The 21030-nt window shown below is 41.7% G+C and overlaps 1 protein-coding gene across 1 annotated transcript in view; it reads left to right on the top strand.

Annotated features, from left to right (window-relative positions):
* Window positions 1–541: 541 nt before the first annotated feature.
* ccdc3b (coiled-coil domain containing 3b) overlaps window positions 542–21030 on the top strand; it is a 45734-nt gene continuing 25245 nt past the window's right edge. Inside the window, exons 1-2 of the mRNA XM_079596580.1 lie at window positions 542–1196; window positions 9853–10027. Coding sequence (XP_079452706.1) covers window positions 841–1196; window positions 9853–10027 — 531 coding nt within the window. The 5' untranslated portion in view covers window positions 542–840. The remainder of the gene's footprint in view (window positions 1197–9852; window positions 10028–21030) is intronic.

The following is a 21030-nucleotide window of genomic DNA, read 5'->3' as shown; positions in this document are numbered from 1 at the left end:
ACAATGTAATGTTGTAAAAATTAAAAAAAACTGACACTTCTGTTAATCATCCAAGTGTTCATGATTATTTGCCAATGAGGATAATACAAAAATGGCCAAATATTGGAGGATTATTGGCTTGGCAGACATATCAGTCTGTCACTCTTTGTTTCCTCACAGCAAAGCCAAACTGGACACAAAATGAGTTAAAGTGGCAAACTCATATGCATGACATACGAGCTGAAAATGTGTTTAGTCTGGTAACATTTTACAACAACTTTAACATTTATATGAATGGTTTCATGACATTTCTTGGCATTACTTTTCAATTCCCAAATCACCACAAAATATTGAACAATTATGAATACATTTTCACTCTAGTCTTGCTTGGCATATATATAATGTATAATAAAGTGACATCAGCAGCTCGTTCTCCTGTTTCTGGTGGTACTGAAAAACTCAGACTACACTTTGTTAATAAAAACGTTTAAAACTTGTTTTGCACTGCTTTCTTGCCTGCATTGCTCAGGCGTGAGATGAAAGCTGAACTGTTTTCTTCTGAGCGTCACTGAAAGGCTCTCCACTAACCGCTGCGCGTAATGCACACGGCGCACATGGAAGAATGGAGAGCGATAAGACCTATAGATCAGTCTAAATTCCCAGAGATGCAATATACCTACAGCAGATAAAACAAACTTCAAACTGTCTTTAATATCAACGCGTATCCTTCACTGCATTGGAGAGTTTGGATATTATTGCGTGCGTTTTACGCGGATCTGTTTTAGAGGGGATATCAGAGCGAACCGCGCGGGATTGCTATTATTAGAGGCAGTGTGCACGAGTAAGTTAAGGTCGCATGTCATGGGCTCCCTTCTGGCATTAATATTAGCCCTCTCCCTGAGCGCGTCATGGGGATGCCAACTGCCCCACGACTGGAGACCTCAGACGGAAGCGTGCCGCGCCGAGCTCGCGGAGATCATAGTTTTTGCCAAGGTGCTCGCCCTTCATAAGGAGTCTTACAGCGTGTACAACTACCTGCCGTGGCAGTACGACACGGATCTGTTCTTCTCCGCGGAGATCGAGCTGCTGTGCGATCAGGCATGGGGCAGCATGCTGGAGGTGCCAGCCGGCTCCAGGTTCAATGTCAGCGGGCTGGGATATTTCCCCTGCTACTCGTACAGCGTCATTGAGAACAACTCCTACTATTTCTTTTTGAGGTGAGACTGATTAAATGTTATTACGAATTGTAAATGTCAATACTGGCTCGTCTTAAACATGCACTTGGTAATGTTTTGCAAATAAATAAAAAAAGAAAATAAGAAGACTTAAAACAAATCAGTCTTTTACATTGAGGGTCGCCCCATCACGGGCACTGCCAATGCCATACTGAGATCACATGACTAGCCATGTCATGCAACTGACTAACAATACTGAAAAATATGATGTAGCATACAGTAGGCTATTTACTGTGCTAAAAGCATAAACAACAGGTCTAAGCAGAACAAGTAAACAAAACAATATCAGGATATAAATTCTACAGGCACAACATATATAGGGTACAGGGCTAATGGAACACTGGGGTATAAGGCACATTTGACTTTTCTTTCTTTTATTAAACACTAGATAGCACAAAAATTCAGCACTTTTCTTAAAAACTTGATGATGCACGTGGAAATTTGGCTGATCCTTGACACGATCAAGGACAGCAACCTGCACTAATCTGATCTATCTATGTAGCAAATGAGAATCAATAAAATGATTGTCTATATTTTGAGACAAATGTCTTGTTAATGATTTTCACTTTTGTTCAAGATAATTAAAGCAACTGTTTTTTAATAACAGAAGAACATGTAAAAAGTATGGTATTTGGCACCCCTGCTGTCGGGGCTAAAGGCATAACATTTAACATGATAATAAAGAGCTGGCTGACATAACATGGTTAGATTCAGATGGTAAATATCATATATTACTGTAAGTTGGGTGTCCATCTTAGAGATAATCACCATATTTATAATGAAACCATTATATTTACAAATTTGATATTAATCATATCATATATGCTAAATAGCTTATTTTGTTACTACTGTAAAGCTACTGTAATATTAAATTATTATAGGATCTCATTCACTGCATTCAAAATCTTTACTTTTTTTAAATGTTTCTATATTTTTATAATTAACATATTTTGATGACAAAATAATTATTGAACAAAAATCAAAAATCTTAAATAGTACAGTTTGTTAAAGTGATTGTTTTGAACAAGTATTAAAGTCGCCCTGTAGTCAATTATTGTATCTCCTAAAACTCATCTTTGATCACCAAAATTACATATTTAAAAGTTTTTCCTTGAAAAAAATTATTCATGCCTAAAAATAGCTTGAATGTAACCCTACACCCTTGCCTCATGTAGTATAAGTGGTTCTATGAATATGCAAATGAGCCCCGCCTCCACTCACTCGTTGGCGATCACACATTGACCTGATTGGTTACAAGGTAGTTTGTGACGTCAGCGATTTCAAACTGTGTTTTTGAGACTGTCTTTGGTTAACTGCAGTTTTATGAAGAAAATACTCAGCAATGGAGCTGACGAATTTGCACATGGTTTGTCTAAAAGCATATTAAAAACACCACACAGACATATAAACAACATTAAAAGCTTGATTTTCACCACAGGGACTTGAACTTAGACATGATTAAAAACATTATTTGTATCAATACTTTGTGCCTTTTACCCTGTGTGGGGTAAATGGCCCACCTCATACATTTATAAGATTTTTAAACAAACCACTTTTATGATTTATTTTCACACAAAATCTGTTTGTTTGTTTTTTTCAGCGTTTGTGCAATCCAAACGTAATGAGCAAGAGTAGAACAGTACATTTTTAAATAAGCAGCCCCTGTGAGAGCACAGACACACCACTACAACATACAGCTCCCAGGTCACAGACAAAACGAAAGATAACCAGCTTCAGTGTGAAGTGACAGCAGATGGTAAACAGGACTATAGGTGTCAGTAAAAGCACTGATGCTATTGAGACAAATCAAATCCGGATAAACAACAATGTACTGTGCATCTTCAAATGAGTGCAAACTATACATTATGTGAGACAATAGGTATGTTTACATGCACTCGTTTTCATCAATCCGGATTAATTCAATCCAGGGCCAATTGCAATCCGAATTGCAATCCGATTCACGTTTTCAAGTGCATTTATGTATTTTGAACAAAATTTCAGTGCAGAAAAAAAGCGCTCTGGTAAACATACGCATCACAGCACAGCGTGTTTTTGAATCCGGTCAAGAAGATAGTGGTATTTATGTGTTGACATCCTTAGTTTTTTCCCCCTATTGATCGGACTACACCACCCCTTTCACTTCTAACTAAATTGATTTAGTATCGAACTCAATCAGATCGACTGAGTAATCAATCTGATTACTTATTATTTCATTTGGGTGTATGTGGCATTCAGGGTTGCATGACATAAGAGTAAACAAACTAAATGAACACAAGTTTGCATGGAACATTGCTACAAACCTACATCTCGCTCGTCTCAGAGCATTGGTGCTTCTAGGACACAACTGTCTGACAGCTGTGCTCGTTGTTACCTAAGATCTTGTGAATGTGTTTGCCCTTGGTTGGGTTATGTCAATGCATGGTCCACCAGGGATAGTCAACAAAGAATGAATATGTGCCTAACAACCCAAATCTCCCTCTATTTTCTCTCGTAATGAATGGAAAATGACTAACTTTGTGTATAATGATCATGAATACTGTGTATAATGATCAAAACTTTTTGTCAGACTTCATTAGCTCAGGCTTTTCTTTGTTTCTGTGTTTATAGTGAGAATGAAGTCGCTCTGGCAGATGAACTTACAAAGGATGAGGTAGCTAGAACAGTGCAGCCCATTTGGATAGAGAGAGATATAATGTGATTATATGATTCACTATTGTGATTTCACAAAGACAAACACTTCAGAAGTGATTTATGTAGTAATAGCATAAGGCTTGAATCTTTTGATGACTTTTTTTGCTTGCATTTTCCCTACAATCCAATCGGTTGAACTGAAGGATGTGTAACTCCCTCATGCAGGGATACACTAGAACACACTCAGCACTTTTCTGGCCAAGTCGTTTACCGGTACTGTGATTGCACTTCATACTGAATGTAATCTGGTATCTCAGATCTGATAATATAACCTGTTTTACCAAAGTAATCTTGCTTTTTGGGTCTATGACACTCTTTTGACACTCAGTTGTGTCTTTAATATTATTGTTTTTTAATAAATACTACTGTTTTTTATTTTTTTTGGCACTTTTCATAGTATTTTATGTACCCTAAATACTCACCTTTGAATAATATCTCACACTTTTTAGATTATTTAAAATGAAAATAAAATGAAAAATATAGATTGACTGGAAATAGCACACAATGTTCTCTTTATACATTGTGGGTCATGGTGGAAAAAACACCACAACTACAGTAAGAAACAATAAAAATGTATAGGCCTATAAGGTTCAAAATATTTGCATAATATTTACTGTAATGGGCTCAATCAGTAATTCATAATTTGAAATAGAAAAGACTGGTTTCAAAACACAAGTAAAATTATTAAATTGACACATATACAGAACCATATTGTAATGCATCTTTATTTACTTTATATTATTTTCAACTAGGCCTACATGTGTCTACAGGGTCAAACCAGGTCACTGTGAATGAAGTCATAACCATTAACAGGACGAGAGTGAAGGTAGCAGGTTTTCACGTTGTTCTAAAATTACCTGACATTAGTTCTCTGAAAAAAAGATTCCAACTTGCCAACGTTCATGCCTGTCAAGAAACAATATGGAGTAGTTGACAACAGGTGATTGTAAGTAAGATCCATGTTAGGAACACTCATCAGTTTAGTTGCAGTTTATAACAAATTATTAACATTCTTGACACATATGTCAGCCAGTCTCAGAGACGGAGCATTTAAAACAGCCCTGGAATTCTTACACTCAACTTCATCCCGCAGAACATACAGTGTGGAACTGCTCGGGTGACCTGAGGGCAGCGGGTTAAAGGTCCAATAGAGTGCTAACAGGCTGTTTTGGCATTTCATCAGGTGTTTGGGAGTTCACGTTTACAGTTTTTGTCTCCTGTTATCTGAAAGAATATTCATCAGAAAAGTATTTTTTTATAGCAGGTCAAAATGGACCTCACCCTAACATTCTCCATGTTAGCCTTGATTTCATTTCTCTATAAAGTGCTTGGGATGTTGAGCTTGTGGAGACAGATAGATTTAAAAAAGCATTGCTATATAAAAGTTAGCTGGTCCCTCATTTCTTGATCTTATTACACTTTTTTGATCTGCCATTTGTTTTTGTTTTCATATGCTTACAGTTACCAAGAAGAACAAATTCTTAAAGATAACTCATTTAGCAAGTAAAATTATTGGTATCCCTACCCCCAATTTATCGGATACCTCGACATTCACGTTGTGAAAGGCACAAAAAATCTTAAAGGGGTGGTAAAATGCCATTTTCACAAGATGTAAAATAAATCTCTGATGTCCCCAGAGTGTGTGTGAAGTTTTAGCACAAAATACCCCACAGATATTTTTATATAGCATGTTAAAGTTTTCACTTTTTGAGGATTTGCAAAAACGCACCGTTTTGTGTCTGGCCCTTTAAATGCAAATGAGCTTCTGCAGAGGGCGGGGTTTAAGAGCTCCTGTGTGTTAGCAGCTGCGATTACCTCACGCAGACACACTAAAATGACAGAAACTGTTCTGCCTTTAATGTTAAAACGGAGTCAGACAAAGATGGAGAGTCTCAAGAAGAAGTGACAACATGTAGAAGCAACAGGACATTTCTGAATGGTTAGTTGATGAATTTATGTTGCTGATGTGGAGTTAACGATCTTCAATTAGCATATTCTGTCATGGTAATCTATAAATCGCTCGTATAGGAACTGTTGTGAGATGCACACAGAGTGACTTTCTATTGCATGTGAAAAGATGGATGCTAAAGTTTGAGCTGACTCACAAATTTACTCTTTCTCTTCTCAACATTGACTGTGTGTTCCCGGGGGCGGGGCTTATGTACATTTTAGGGTTGCTGATGTCACTAACCCGGAAGGAATGTCGTGAAGTCCCTACCAGCCGTTTGTTGTAGTCCTTTTCTTTAAAAGCAAATATCTTCCTTTGCTTTGAACTTTGAGCGTTGTAACTTTGCAGATGTTGTTTATGCTCAAACATTACACACTAACTAAAGTTAGAAAAGTGAAATCATACTTTACCAACCCTTTAAATGACACCCACTTTACAAATATTTTATCCTTCTGCCTTCTGGCCGTAGGTATAGGTTACCGATGTGTAGAAAGGCCAAGTTTAGTAAGAGTTTTGTTCATGTATCTACGAGCTCTAAATGCATAGGAAATCGGCCACTGATACGTCAGGTATTCTCTCTTGTTTTTTTTTGTTGTTTTTTTTTTATATGTTTACATGTTCTTAATATGTTATGTGTGTTTGTATTATGTACGTATCTCTATGGTGGAAACAAATTTCCTCTCGAGGACAAATAAAAAAAAATCTATCTATCTCTTGGAGTTCACAGTAAAACCATTGAGACATGCCCTGATGTCATTCAGTGAACGCATTCACTTAGGGTTCATGAGGTCATGTTACTCTCCAGCATGTTTCACTTAGAGTAATGCGGAAGGATTCTGTCATGAGCTGCAAGAGAACACTGGAATTGCCATATGATAGCTTTGTTTGAGGAACTGTCTAAGAACAGTCTAATATTCAAGCAATTATTCATGTGATGAACTTGCACACACATCTCATCCATTCTGCATATTCAAAGTGGCGCATCATGTTTTGTTCTGACACATAAGAACCAATACCAGCAAATGAGATCAAACCGAGATGCCAAGACATTTCAAATGGCAATGTTTGATTTAAAATATAAATGAGGAGGGGTTAAATTCTGAATATTGTTTATGGTACTTTAATGTGTGGGGGCTAATCTTTTAGATCTAATGGAAGACTTTTGGTTCTTTGTTTACCCTTACATTGACGTTTAGTCTATGAAATGGGTGTTGAAGCAGTGAACATTTCCATTCTGCTCTCTGTTGACTTCCATATTTCCCGTAAAATGTATCGAACAAGAGTCCGCAAAGCCCTCAATTCAATTTTGCATTCAGTGCGCTGACTTAATTCCGGAGAAGACAAAGGGAAACACAACTTCAAAATGGCCCACTTGTTGAGCAGACTTGGACTTTGCCTCAGTGTACATGCTCATGCTTCCCTCTCTTTTAATGTCCCATATGTCATGAATCTGAGCCATGAATCAATCAGACAGCTGGTTCCAGTTTGGCAAGACAATTCTCACCAGTCAAACCATCAAACCATCAAAGCCTGAGAAACTGGAGACACTCTGCATGGAAACAATAATTAATGCAATATGGTGCACAGAACAACTACATTCCGGTTTCCTTGAGAGGCTCTCTTGTTTAATAAAGAGTGGCCAGTGAATTATAAAGGTTATATCCTGAAGATGTATGAACATGTGTAGGATATCAGGAGGAACCATCTGAATGCTATTTAGTTTTGGTTGTTAGCATTATGGTAGAATTTTCCACAGGGCTGGTGGCGCTTGCAAACACTGCTCTCAAGAAATGTAGGGAGAAGTGTGTACATGCTTACCTTAAATGTATTTAAAAATATATTATTGCAGCATAAACTATGCAAATTTATATGCCGTCACATGTTCCGTGGTTCACTTGAGTCTGCGTAACCCACACTTTATCTAAACATTTGTCTCTCAAAACCTTTACAATAAACAGGCACTCTTATTAAGCAAGTATTCAACGCCTTGCCAGAAAAAACATGTTTACTAAATATTTATTTCTTATACTCATAGAGCTTCTTTTGGATTCTCAGGAGAGTGACTCTCCGTCCTTTGGAATGAACAAATAAAATCTTGCCTTAATTTTCCTTTAAGGAATAGTTCTTCCAGAAATGGAAATTCTGTCGCCAGTTACTTACCTTTGTGTTTTAAAAAAAAGAAAGAAAAGAACATTTGAAGGATGCACACGCTCCAGAATGGAACAAGCTGGCAAACTTGACCATGTCAAGCTCCAAAAAGCACAGGAAACCCCCTTTTTAAATTATCTTAAACGTTGTCTATACAACTCTATCCATTACTTTTGCAAATCATTTGTACTAAGAATTCTTTAAATAATAGTAATAATAGCCTTTCAAATGCAGATAGAAATGTTCTCTCTTTTTTTTTGCTCTTTAAGGTGCTCAACACCCATGGTCTCCATGAACTGACATTTTACGGTATATTCTTCAAGATATATCCTTTTGTACTCAACAGAAAACTAACAGCAACGGTTTGCTAAAGCTGAGACTCAAGACTTAGGCATTTAGTAGAAAAAGATTCTGGAGCTCAGTGAAAATCCATCAGAGAATTCTGGAACTGTAGTTGGTTCTAGATGTTCCAAGTCTGGCAATGAGCACAGAGTTTGTAAAAGCCCCTGAGCTTCTGATGCCCCTCTAAAGAGTCTGAATTAGATCCAGATGGAGGGACTCTCTGCTGTCAAGGTCCAAAGCCAATGTTTCCGTCAGTGAAAATGGACTATAGAAGCCAGGTGGAAAACTATTCACCTCAAACCCATTTCCCTCATTGACACCAATGGCGGTTGATGCCAACAAACCTATGAACAAAGCTTGCATATGATGGGGAGCCTTAATTAACGAGACGGTTCAATAAACCATTCAAAACTCTCTAACATATGCACATGCATTAACTTGTCATTTGTTTTGAGTAACCGTGTTTTCCTTTTTCCAAATGACTAAAATGGAAAAATATACATTGAAGATGATTACACGTGTGTGCTGCAAACCATTAAGCTTGCATTTGGATGTCTTAAAGGAGTACAAAAAGAGAGAAATATTCCTGTAAGCGAATGGTGGCCAAATTACACATGGAATAAAGGAGAACAAGCGTTGTGTCTGTATGAAAGTCTCATTTCCCCACATTGTGCCAATGTAACCATGGTTTTTTTCCATTAATATTTTTAAAAACCACCCTTGAAACCTTGATAACAGACTTTCCTAATTTCCTCACCGCTGGGAGGTGTGTGTGTATGTGTGTGTTGATGTGTGAAAGTTTGCAAGACTGCGGGGCGAAACAGCAAGAGACCAGCCAAAAAGCAGCTTTGAACGCCAATCACAAGTAATGAATTCTTCACTCACATAGATAGAGATACAAGAGAAAGAACAAAGAGGAAAGAAAAGTCCTCCCTACGCTATGCGTACAATTACTGGGACACTTACGCTGTATAATTAACCTTTAATTTGTACTATATATCTTTTCACTACTCACTATTTTGCTTTAAACGTAATACTTTTGCTAATGCTTTAGGAAAAACAAATACAAAGGCAGCTCTAATACAAACACACACATGTAAAGAACACAAACAGAGCTGTCCCAGCATACCCTTACCTCCCCTCTCCTTGGCTGATTCCCTCCGTAAAAATACATGGGTCATTGACATTAAGTGTCCCAAGTGGTGGTGAACTATTACATCACTGAGGCCCACACAGGAGAAACAAAAATACACAAAGATTGTGCGACTTTTGAAGTGTAGCATGCTTTTGTAGTGCTCGTTTTGTTCCTCATGTTTGATACACCCTATAGGGTATAGCGCAACTCTTCTCAATAAACCTGAAAATGTATCATTCATTTCCATAGTACATATTGTGTGGGAAGAATTTAATGTTTAGGCTAAGCGGGTGTGTTCAAATCATATTTTAATTATATTCCACACATGATGTTTATTTGTCATTTAATGTTGTGTGTGTTGCGTTTCTTCTCAGGATGGACGAAAACTACAGTATCATTCCTCACGGAGTCAACTTCCAGGACCCCATCTTCCCTGACACACCGGAGAACCACCGCATGTTTGCCAGCTTGTTCCAATTTTCCAACTGCACAGCGGGCACACAGGTTCACACGTACACCCCAGACTGGGAGGTCCAGGAGGACAACCGAGTAAGCTACTTTAAATATATTAAAAATAATAATAGAATCTAACAAGTAAAAGATTACTTTATGTCAAAGTATTGTAGAGGTCCATTGGACACACAGACTGTTACTTCAATAACAAAAGATGTGAAAATTGTTCAAATATTATAAGAAATAGTTTTTTGGATCACAACCAACCCATTAAAAACCTCTGTTAGAGACTTATAAAATGTGTTTGTTTTTTTGTTGTTGTTTTTTCAAAATGAGGTAACACTTTACATTTTAGACATTCTTATAACTATAAGTAACCTTGCAACTCATGTACATTTCAGCTACCAGTCTTTAGCGTATTAGACTGCCTGCTTAATATCTACTAACACTTCATTTTAATGCTTGTATATTGCTTGTTCGGGTCTTTTGCATGTCTGTTTGTGGTTCTCTTGGCTTGTGAAAGGATCAGGGACTCTAGCAGAAATGTTTGTGGCTATTGCATGCTGAACACATAATTCAACATTTCAGTGGAAGATGTGCCTAAACATCAGCTAGTCTGCCAGAGGAATCCAGCAACAATAAGTATAGGCAACTTCTCTCAAGAATCCAAACTAACTGATATTTTCAAACCTATATTTAGATGTCAATTGGTATTCACCATTAAGTGTAGATTATGTCTGGGTCCAAGTCTCAAGGGCAGTAAGAGAAATAATTTCTGGGATATTAACATTCCTCTCTGGACATCCTTTCATCTTTAGCTTTTCACTTGGGAGAACATGTTTTGTTTAATGTTGGTGGGATGTTTAAACTCTAAACCAGAGGTTCTCAGGCTTAAATTGCGACTCCACATTGGGTTGTGGGAGATTTCTATGTTATTGATGGCATATAGTTTAAAGATCCTTGAGCATAATCTTTACAGCCAAAGAGTTTTAAAGCTGCTTGCTATTACTTAGTGGTACAAAACAGGATTCACTGTTCTTATTTGTATTAGGACCAAATACTGATATAACTGTGAGACACACTTTCAATTTCTTGTGGTAAAAACATGCAAGGCCAGCCCAATCGGCAGTTACGATAAGAGGGTGAAGGTTTCTGTGCATTCGGTCTTTTCAGTGTGGCAAAGCAATTGTCATGACAAATCACTGGAAGCAATAGCAGGTGAACAAGTGTTTATTAGGACTAGAACACAACAGACAGAATAATACTCAAAGTCAGTGAGGAAGATCCTTCTCAAGTATATGTAAGCGAACACGCTTCTCAGTCCACGAGGCTGGCGGAATCCACGGGGGAATGACGATCAGGCTTAAGTCACACAGGGACTTCGATGGTCTGGTGCTCGGTGCTCGGTGCTCGGTGCTCGGTGCTCGTGTGCGGTGAAATGGCAGGACACATCCAAAACGACGAAGACAACCCGGAAGACAGCACAAACACCACGAGGACTGCAAGTAACGGATGGACACTGGAATGGAGAGATGAGTGAGTATATGTAGGGAGTGGTAATGAGAAACAGCTGAGGACGGGAACGAGATAATTGCAGACAGCTGGAGCACTGAACAAGCGCGTGAGCGGGACAACGCCCACTCACGCAGACTCACAGACATGTAAACAAACAGTGACACGCGACACAGAGGAAACAATGATTTATCAATCGTGACAGTACCCCCTCTCCTAGGAATGCCTCACGGCATTCCCAGAACTCCTTACCTGTCGATTGTAATCATCGATAAGGGAGTGATCCAGGATGTCACGAGCAGGAACCCAACTCCTCTCCTCCGGACCGTAACCTTCCCAATCCACCAAGTACTGAAATCCACGTCCCCTCCGCCTAGAATCCAGGATGCGATGAACCGAATAGGATGGTTCCCCGTCTACGAGTCGCGGCGGTGGGGGAACCGGGACAGGCGGATTAATACGTGAAAAAAACACAGGCTTAACTTTAGAAACGTGGAAGACGGGGTGAATTCTCCTGTACGCCGGAGGAAGATTGAGGCGGACTGCCACCGGACTAACAATCTTGGTGACAGAAAACGGGCCAATGAATTTAGGAGCTAACTTATTCGACACGGAACGGAGAGGAATGTTTTTGGTAGAAAGCCACACTTTGGAACCGACGACGTATACGGGAGGCCTTGACCGGTGGCGATCGGCCTTGGCCTTGGTGCGCTCCCGCACTTGGAGGAGTGTCTCTCGGGCCCTCGTCCAAGTACGGTGACACCTCTGGATGAAAGCGGGGGCGGAGGAGACCGCAACTTCGGATTCAGCACTAGGAAAAACAGGTGGTTGGTACCCTACACTACACTCAAATGGCGATAGGCCCGTGGATGACACTGGCAACGTATTGTGGGCGTACTCCACCGTAGCAAGTTGTTGACTCCAGGATGAGGGATTCCTGGAGACCAAACATCGTAACGTTCTCTCCAAATCTTGGTTGGCTCTCTCAGTTTGTCCATTGCTCTGGGGATGGAACCCAGAGGACAGACTGACCGTCGCCCCCAGCAAACTACAAAACTCTCGCCAAAATCTGGACACAAACTGGGGTCCCCTGTCAGAAACCACGTCTGTCGGGAGGCCATGTAGCCGAAAGACGTGGTTGACGACTGCCACCGCTGTCTCCTTGGCTGAAGGTAATTTGGGCAAGGGAATAAAGTGGGCTGCCTTCGAGAATCGGTCCACCACGGTCAAAACTACCGTGTTACCCTGGGAGGGTGGGAGGGCGGTGATAAAATCTAGAGCGATGTGGGACCAGGGTCTCGAAGGCACCGACAGCGGTTGAAGTAACCCCGCTGGGGGTCGATTGGACGACTTACCAATGGCACAACTAGAGCAAGCCAAAACAAAATTGTGAACGTCACGAGCCATAAGGGGCCACCAGAATCGCTGCTTAACAAGAAATATGGTACGACTCACCCCTGGATGGCACGCTAGACTGGAACAATGACCCCACCGAATAACGTCTGATCGTAATCCCTCCGGCACAAATAAGCGGTTAGGTGGACACCGGATCGGAGGCGTTACCCCTTCTAAGGCCTTCTTGACCTTCGATTCGACCTCCCAAGTGAGCGCGGAGATAATTAGGGTCTCCGGAAAAATGCGCTCAGGAGTAGATTCGTGTTCGGGACGATCAAAAATACGCGACAAAGAATCGGGTTTGATGTTCTTGGAACCCGGACGATAGGAAAGAGTAAAATCGAAACGACCGAAAAAAAGTGCCCACCGAGCCTGCCTGGAGTTCAATCTCTTGGCGGTTCTAATGTACTCCAAATTCTTGTGGTCAGTCCAGACTATAAAGGGTACCCCTGAGCCCTCCAACCAGTGACGCCATTCCTCCAATGCTAGCTTGACTGCCAACAACTCCCGGTTACCAATGTCATAATTTCGTTCAGCAGGAGATAATCGATGTGACAAAAACGCGCAGGGATGCATTCTGTCGTCTGAAGGAGAGCGTTGTGAAAGCACTGCACCTACCCCCACCTCTGACGCATCGACCTCTACCACAAACTGACGTGAAGCATCAGGGGCAATTAAGATGGGAGCCGAAACAAAGCGGCTTTTGAGTTTGGCAAACGCAACACCAGCTGCGTCTGACCACCTGAACGCAGTTTTGGGAGAGGTCAAGGCGGTCAGAGGTGCGGCTAGTTGGCTGAAATTGCGAATAAAACGCCGATAGAAGTTGGCGAATCCCAAAAACCGCTGCAGGGCCTTGCGGGAATCTGGGATTGGCCACTCTACCACAGCCTTAACCTTGTCAGGATCCATCAACATACCTTCAGCCGACACAATGTGTCCCAGGAAAGGAACCGACTGTGCATGAAAAACGCATTTCTCCGCCTTGACAAAAAGCCCATTCTCTAACAACCTTTGAAGCACTAGTCGTACATGTTGCACGTGTTCCTGGAGAGACGAAGAAAAAATCAATATGTCATCCAGGTAAACATATATGAATTGATCGATCATGTCTCGCAACACATCATTGACTAGTGCCTGGAAGACTGCGGGACTATTGGAAAGCCCAAAAGGCATAACCAAATATTCAAAATGCCCCCTAGGGGTGTTAAAAGCAGTCTTCCATTCATCCCCCTCCCTGATGCGGACCAAATGATAAGCATTACGCAAGTCCAGTTTTGTGAAGAGTGAGGCTCCCTGCAACCTCTCGAAGGCTGAAGACATCAACGGCAAAGGATAAGTATTCTTTACCGTGATGTTATTCAACCCTCGGTAATCAATGCAAGGTCGCAGAGATCCGTCTTTCTTCCCCACAAAAAAGAACCCCGCCCCCGCTGGAGAAGAGGAAGGGCGGATGAACCCGGTTGCCAGAGAATCAGAAATATATTTCTCCATGGCCTCCCTCTCCGGAACTGAGAGTGAATAGATCTTGCCCTTAGGCGGAGACTTACCTGGCAAAATATCTATAGCACAGTCATAGGGACGATGCGGAGGGAGAGAAGCAGCCCTAGACTTACTGAACACTTCACTCAGGTCCCGGTACTCCTCGGGCACGTTTGATAAATCCACGGCTTCCTCCTGAAACACAGGGACAGAAACAACAGAACAGGCAGACACTAGACACGACTTATGACACTCAGTGCTCCAAGCTGAGATGGTTCTGCCCTTCCAATCAATACGGGGGTTGTGCAAGCTGAGCCAGGGGTGACCTAAAACTATGGGTGTGATTTGTGAGTCCGTAATGTAAAATGAAATGGTTTCGGCATGATTTCCTGATGTGATGAGGGTAAGTCCTTCGGTAGCTTGAGAGATGGTGGGTAGATTCTGTCCGTTGAGCGCATTGACAGTAATTCTCTGGGGGAGTGTACGGAGTGGAATCTGTAACTGAAGTGCAAACCGGTGATCCATGAAGTTACCTTCGGCTCCAGAGTCAATGAGTGCGCTGCAGTGGTGATCCTGGGTTGACCATCTCAGTCTTACCGGGAGGATGGTGGAAGTGGATGAGGTCTTGCCTGCGGAGATCCCACCCGATAGTAGCCTCATACTTACTATCGGGCTGGGCCTTTTACCGGACAACTATGAGCAAAGTGTCCAGCGCCACCACAGTACAGACAAAGGCCCTGGGATCTCCGCCTCTCTCTCTCCTCCCGGGAAAGCCGAGCTCGCCCTACCTGCATGGGCTCGGGATCGTGGGGACCGAACGCGTCCAGACCGCTGAACCGCTGATTCTCCATCCCGCCGCGAACCGAGTTGGGTGACGTCCTCTGACCAATCCGAGACAGTCGGGCGTCCACCCTCAAGGCCAGATCCATGAGTTCATTGAGTGAGGATGGGAGGTCCAGAGCGTAGATCTCTCTCTGGACACGTTCGGCCAGCCCATGCAGGAAATGGTCCCACTGCGCCTCCTCGTTCCAGCGACACTCGGCCGCCAGGGTCTTAAACTCGATCGAATAATCCGACACGGGACGATCTCCTTGGCGTAGATCCGTCAAGACCCTGGCAGCCTCCCTCCCCGCGACGGCTCGGTCGAAGACGCGTCTCATCTCCGCCGCGAGTGCCTGGAACGAGGAGCAGCACTGGTCGTGGTTCTCCCACACTGCAGTTCCCCAAAGCGCCGCTCTCCCAGTCAGCAGCGTCAGCACGAATGCCACCTTCGCCTCCTCTCTCTCAAAAGTTCTGGGCTGTAATGAGAAATGCATACTGCAACGTGTTAGAAAGGAACGGCAAAGATTAGGCTCACCGGAGTACAGCTCAGGAGTGGGCAATCGAGGCTCAGACTGAGAGAGAGGCACCGCTGGTGTAGGGGGAACTGCAGGTGCCTCTGGGGGTGCTGGCGCAGTGGGAGGTTGCAGCTGATAGAATCGCTGAGTGAGCTCGGACACCTGTGTGACTAGAGCCTGAATAGCGCGTCCCGTCTCCCCCTGATTGCGATCCTGTGCATCCATCCGGCCAACGCACACACGAATAAATTCTTCCAATGAAGCAGATGAATCACCCGCTGCTCCCGTTTCTGGGTCCATCCGTTCTGTCATGACAAATCACTGGAAGCAATAGCAGGTGAACAAGTGTTTATTAGGACTAGAACACAACAGACAGAATAATACTCAAAGTCAGTGAGGAAGATCCTTCTCAAGTATATGTAAGCGAACACGCTTCTCAGTCCACGAGGCTGGCGGAATCCACGGGGGAATGACGATCAGGCTTAAGTCACACAGGGACTTCGATGGTCTGGTGCTCGGTGCTCGGTGCTCGGTGCTCGGTGCTCGTGTGCGGTGAAATGGCAGGACACATCCAAAACGACGAAGACAACCCGGAAGACAGCACAAACACCACGAGGACTGCAAGTAACGGATGGACACTGGAATGGAGAGATGAGTGAGTATATGTAGGGAGTGGTAATGAGAAACAGCTGAGGACGGGAACGAGATAATTGCAGACAGCTGGAGCACTGAACAAGCGCGTGAGCGGGACAACGCCCACTCACGCAGACTCACAGACATGTAAACAAACAGTGACACGCGACACAGAGGAAACAATGATTTATCAATCGTGACAGCAATTTAATTCCAATTTACTTTTATCAGCCTCCATTTTATCACAACCTTGAATTTAGGTTAGAATGCTGATTATTGGTCAGTTGTATAATAGTTTAACTACACATTTGATTATTCTATTTAACTCTTTAAATCTACTCTTTAAATGTACAGTCGCCTATATAACAACTTAATTAAAGCTCAAACAATAATTCAGAGGTTGTGGCTAGTACTATGAAATAATGCCGCCCCAATGCTTGCTATTATCTCAATAGTATTTTTATCTAGCCCCCTATAGTGATAGGATAACAACTTAAAGGGGTGGTTGATTATGATTTCACTTTTCTAACTTTAGTTAGTGTGTAATGTTGCTGTTTGAGCATAAACAACATTGCGCAAAGTTACAACGCTCAAAGTTTAAAGCAAAGGGAGATATTTTCTTTTAAAGAAATTGCTTTTTAAGGACTACAACAAACGGTTGGTAGGGACTACACGACATTCCTCCAGGGTTAGTGACATCACTAATCCTAAAATTTACATAAACCCCGCCCCCTGAACACGATTTATAGATTATCAAGACAGAATATGCTAATCAATTACTAGAAGATAACTAAACATAAGCTACATAAATTCATCAACTAACCTCTCAGAAATGTTGTCAACATGTTGTCACTTTTTCTTGAGTCTCTTCATCTTTATGACTCCGGTTTGAACGTAAAAGGCTAAAAGTTGTAAAAAAAATTCAGTGAATGTCTGTGTGAGTGCAAGCTGTTGAAGCTCCGCCCCCTGTGCCACGAGCAGCAGATAATTTGCATTTAAAGGGACAGACACAAAAAAAACACAAAAGCTATATAAAATATAGCTGCAAGCAGCAATCACCGGGGCCAAGCGCAAGCAAGACGACAAGACATGCCAAAGTGGCTGGGAGTGTGAGACCCACTGCAGCAAGGAGCAATTAAAGACATTTGAAGATGAATTTGGGCAAAATGGTTGAAAAATCACATACAATAACTAAAAATATGATTATCACTTTCGACCAATAGGTGGCGCAGTTACGAAACTGATGTGATGTGGTCAGAGTGAAGTGACAATGACACATACAAAGTTTGGTGTCAATATGTCAAGGCATTGCAGATATAAAGCCTGAATAGTCATTTTGGCATCATGCCTCAACTTTGCCACTGCGGTATACGAAAACGGTTTCGTCTATCGACACGAAATCCATAACTTTTACTCGGCACGGTCTGGAGATGACACGATCCGATTTTGGTGAAAATCGGACGTTCGGTCTAGGAGGAGTTCGAAAAAGTAGGTTTTAAAAGAAAATAAAGATGGCGGACAGGAAGTTTGGCTGACTATGGCAAAATTGGTATCTATGTTTTCAGCATAACCCAAGGAATCTATTGAGATCAGTGTCATTACTATAGGCAAATTTATTCAAAAGTTATTAGCATTTTTGGAAATTTCATTATAACTTTTGACCAAAAGGTGGCGCTGTCTCATAATCTTTTGAGTACCTTTAGGGCTTTGTACTGATGACCCATACTGAGTTTCGTAACGATACGTTCATGCGTTCATAAAATACAGCATTTTAGCACATAATTCAAAATGGCCGACAGCCAAAATGGCCGATATGGAAAAATTGGATATCAGTCAACTCAACATGACGCCCTGAATCTATCGAGACCACTTTTGTGATTTTTGGACAAACCGTTCAGAAGTTATAAGCAAAAATAGCCTTTTTTCATATCTCCAGACCAGTAGGTGGCGCTGCGCCGAAACGCAGCATGTAGCCTCAGGTCATGCTTGTGATGACATGTAGGAAGTTTGGTTTGAATACGATTAAGCGATGCGGAGATACAGCCTTATGTCTGTTTTCGCAAGCGCTACGTAAAATTTGTTTGCGCGTTTATCGAAAACGGTTTGACGAATCAACTTGAATTCCATAACTTTTTGTCCCCACAGCCTGAAGATGATCTGGTGCAATTTTGGTGCAAATCGGACAAACCGTCTAGGACGAGTTCGCAAAAGAAGGTTTTTTGGACAATTCAAAATGTCGGCCATATTTTTATGACGGAAAATGACGTCATAGGGTCCAGTCGAATCGTCGTGAGCTCAGGAATCAGAGGAAAAAAGAATTTTGTTGATAGGCCTTACGGTTTAAAAGTTATTAGCATAATATAAGTGAAACTTTGGACAGGTGGTGGCGCTAGAGGGAATGAGTTAGAGACACCAAAATTGGTGCAATTACTGTTGGGAATGTCCTCTATCAGAATGTCAAACCGGAACAACTTTCCCGCATACGCTTCTATGGGCTGCCATAGACGCCCAGTCGGAAGAAGCAGAATAATAATAATAAATATAGCTGCAAGCAGCAATCACCGGGGCCAAGCGCAAGCAAGACGACAAGACATGCCAAAGTGGCTGGGAGTGTGAGACCCACTGCAGCAAGGAGCAATTAAAGACATTTGAAGATGAATTTTGGCAAAATGGTTGAAAAATCACATACAATAACTAAAAATATGATTATCACTTTCGACCAATAGGTGGCGCAGTTACGAAACTGATGTGATGTGGTCAGAGTGAAGTGACAATGACACATACAAAGTTTGGTGTCAATATGTCAAGGCATTGCAGATATAAAGCCTGAATAGTCATTTTGGCATCATGCCTCAACTTTGCCACTGCGGTATACGAAAACGGTTTTGTCTATCGACACGAAATCCATAACTTTTACTCGGCACAGTCTGGAGATGACACGATCCGATTTTGGTGAAAATCGGACGTTCGGTCTAGGAGGAGTTCGAAAAAGTAGGTTTTAAAAGAAAATAAAGATGGCGGACAGGAAGTTTGGCTGACTATGGCAAAATTGGTATCTATGTTTTCAGCATGACCCAAGGAATCTATTGAGATCAGTGTCATTACTATAGGCAAATTTATTCAAAGGTTATTAGCATTTTTGGAAATTTCATTATAACTTTTGACCAAAAGGTGGCGCTGTCTCATAATCTTTTGAGTACCTTTAGGGCTTTGTACTGATGACCCATACTGAGTTTCGTAACGATACGTTCATGCGTTCATAAAATACAGCATTTTAGCACATAATTCAAAATGGCCGACAGCCAAAATGGCCGATATGGAAAAATTGGATATCAGTCAACTCAACATGACGCCCTGAATCTATCGAGACCACTTTTGTGATTTTTGGACAAACCGTTCAGAAGTTATAAGCAAAAATAGCCTTTTTTCATATCTCCAGACCAGTAGGTGGCGCTGCGCCGAAACGCAGCATGTAGCCTCAGGTCATGCTTGTGATGACATGTAGGAAGTTTGGTTTGAATACGATCAAGCGATGCGGAGATACAGCCTTATGTCTGTTTTCGCAAGCGCTACGTAAAATTTGTTTGCGCGTTTATCGAAAACGGTTTGACGAATCAACTTGAATTCCATAACTTTTTGTCCCCACAGCCTGAAGATGATCTGGTGCAATTTTGGTGCAAATCGGACAAACCGTCTAGGACGAGTTCGCAAAAGAAGGTTTTTTGGACAATTCAAAATGGCGGCCATATTTTTATGACGGAAAATGACGTCATAGGGTCCAGTCGAATCGTCGTGAGCTCAGGAATCAGAGGAAAAAAGAATTTTGTTGATAGGCCTTACGGTTTAAAAGTTATTAGCATAATATAAGTGAAACTTTGGACAGGTGGTGGCGCTAGAGGGAATGAGTTAGAGACACCAAAATTGGTGCAATTACTGTTGGGAATGTCCTCTATCAGAATGTCAAACCGGAACAACTTTCCCGCATACGCTTCTATGGGCTGCCATAGACGCCCAGTCGGAAGAAGCAGAATAATAATAATAATAATAATAATAAGAACCGGAACGAAAACAATAGGTGCCTCCGCACTTTCAGTGCTTGGCCCCTAATAAATATAGCTGCAAGCAGCAATCACCGGGGCCAAGCGCAAAGAAGACGACAAGAAATGCCAACATGGCTGGGAGCGTGAGACCAACAGCAGCAAGGAGCAATTGAAGACATTTAAAGATGAATTTAGGCGAAACGGCTGAAAAATCACATAAATTAACTAAAAATATGATTTAATGGATTATCACTTTCGACCAATAGGTGGCGTAGTTACAAAATTGATGTGATGTGGTCAGAGTGAAGTGAAAATGACACATACAAAGTTTGATGTCAATATGTCAAGGCATTGCAGATATAAAGCCTGAATAGTCATTTTGGCATCATGCCTCAACTTTGCCACTGCGGTATACGAAAACGATTTCGTCTATCGACACAAAATCCATAACTTTTACTCGGCACGGTCTGGAGATGACACGATCCAATTTTGGTGAAAATCGGGCGTTCGGTCTAGGAGGAGTTCGAAAAAGTAGGTTTTAAAAGTAAATAAAGATGGCGGACAGGAAGTTTGCCTGACTATGGCAAAATTGGTATCTATGTTTTCAGCATAACCCAAGGAATCTATTGAGATCAGTGTCATTACTATAGGCAAATTTATTCAAAAGTTATTAGCATTTTTGGAAATTTCATTATAACTTTTG

This window comes from Phoxinus phoxinus (assembly GCF_949152265.1).
Source record: "Phoxinus phoxinus genome assembly, chromosome: 22".
Classification (NCBI taxonomy): Eukaryota; Metazoa; Chordata; class Actinopteri; order Cypriniformes; family Leuciscidae; genus Phoxinus; species Phoxinus phoxinus.
This window is presented reverse-complemented; position numbering and strand designations above follow the sequence as displayed.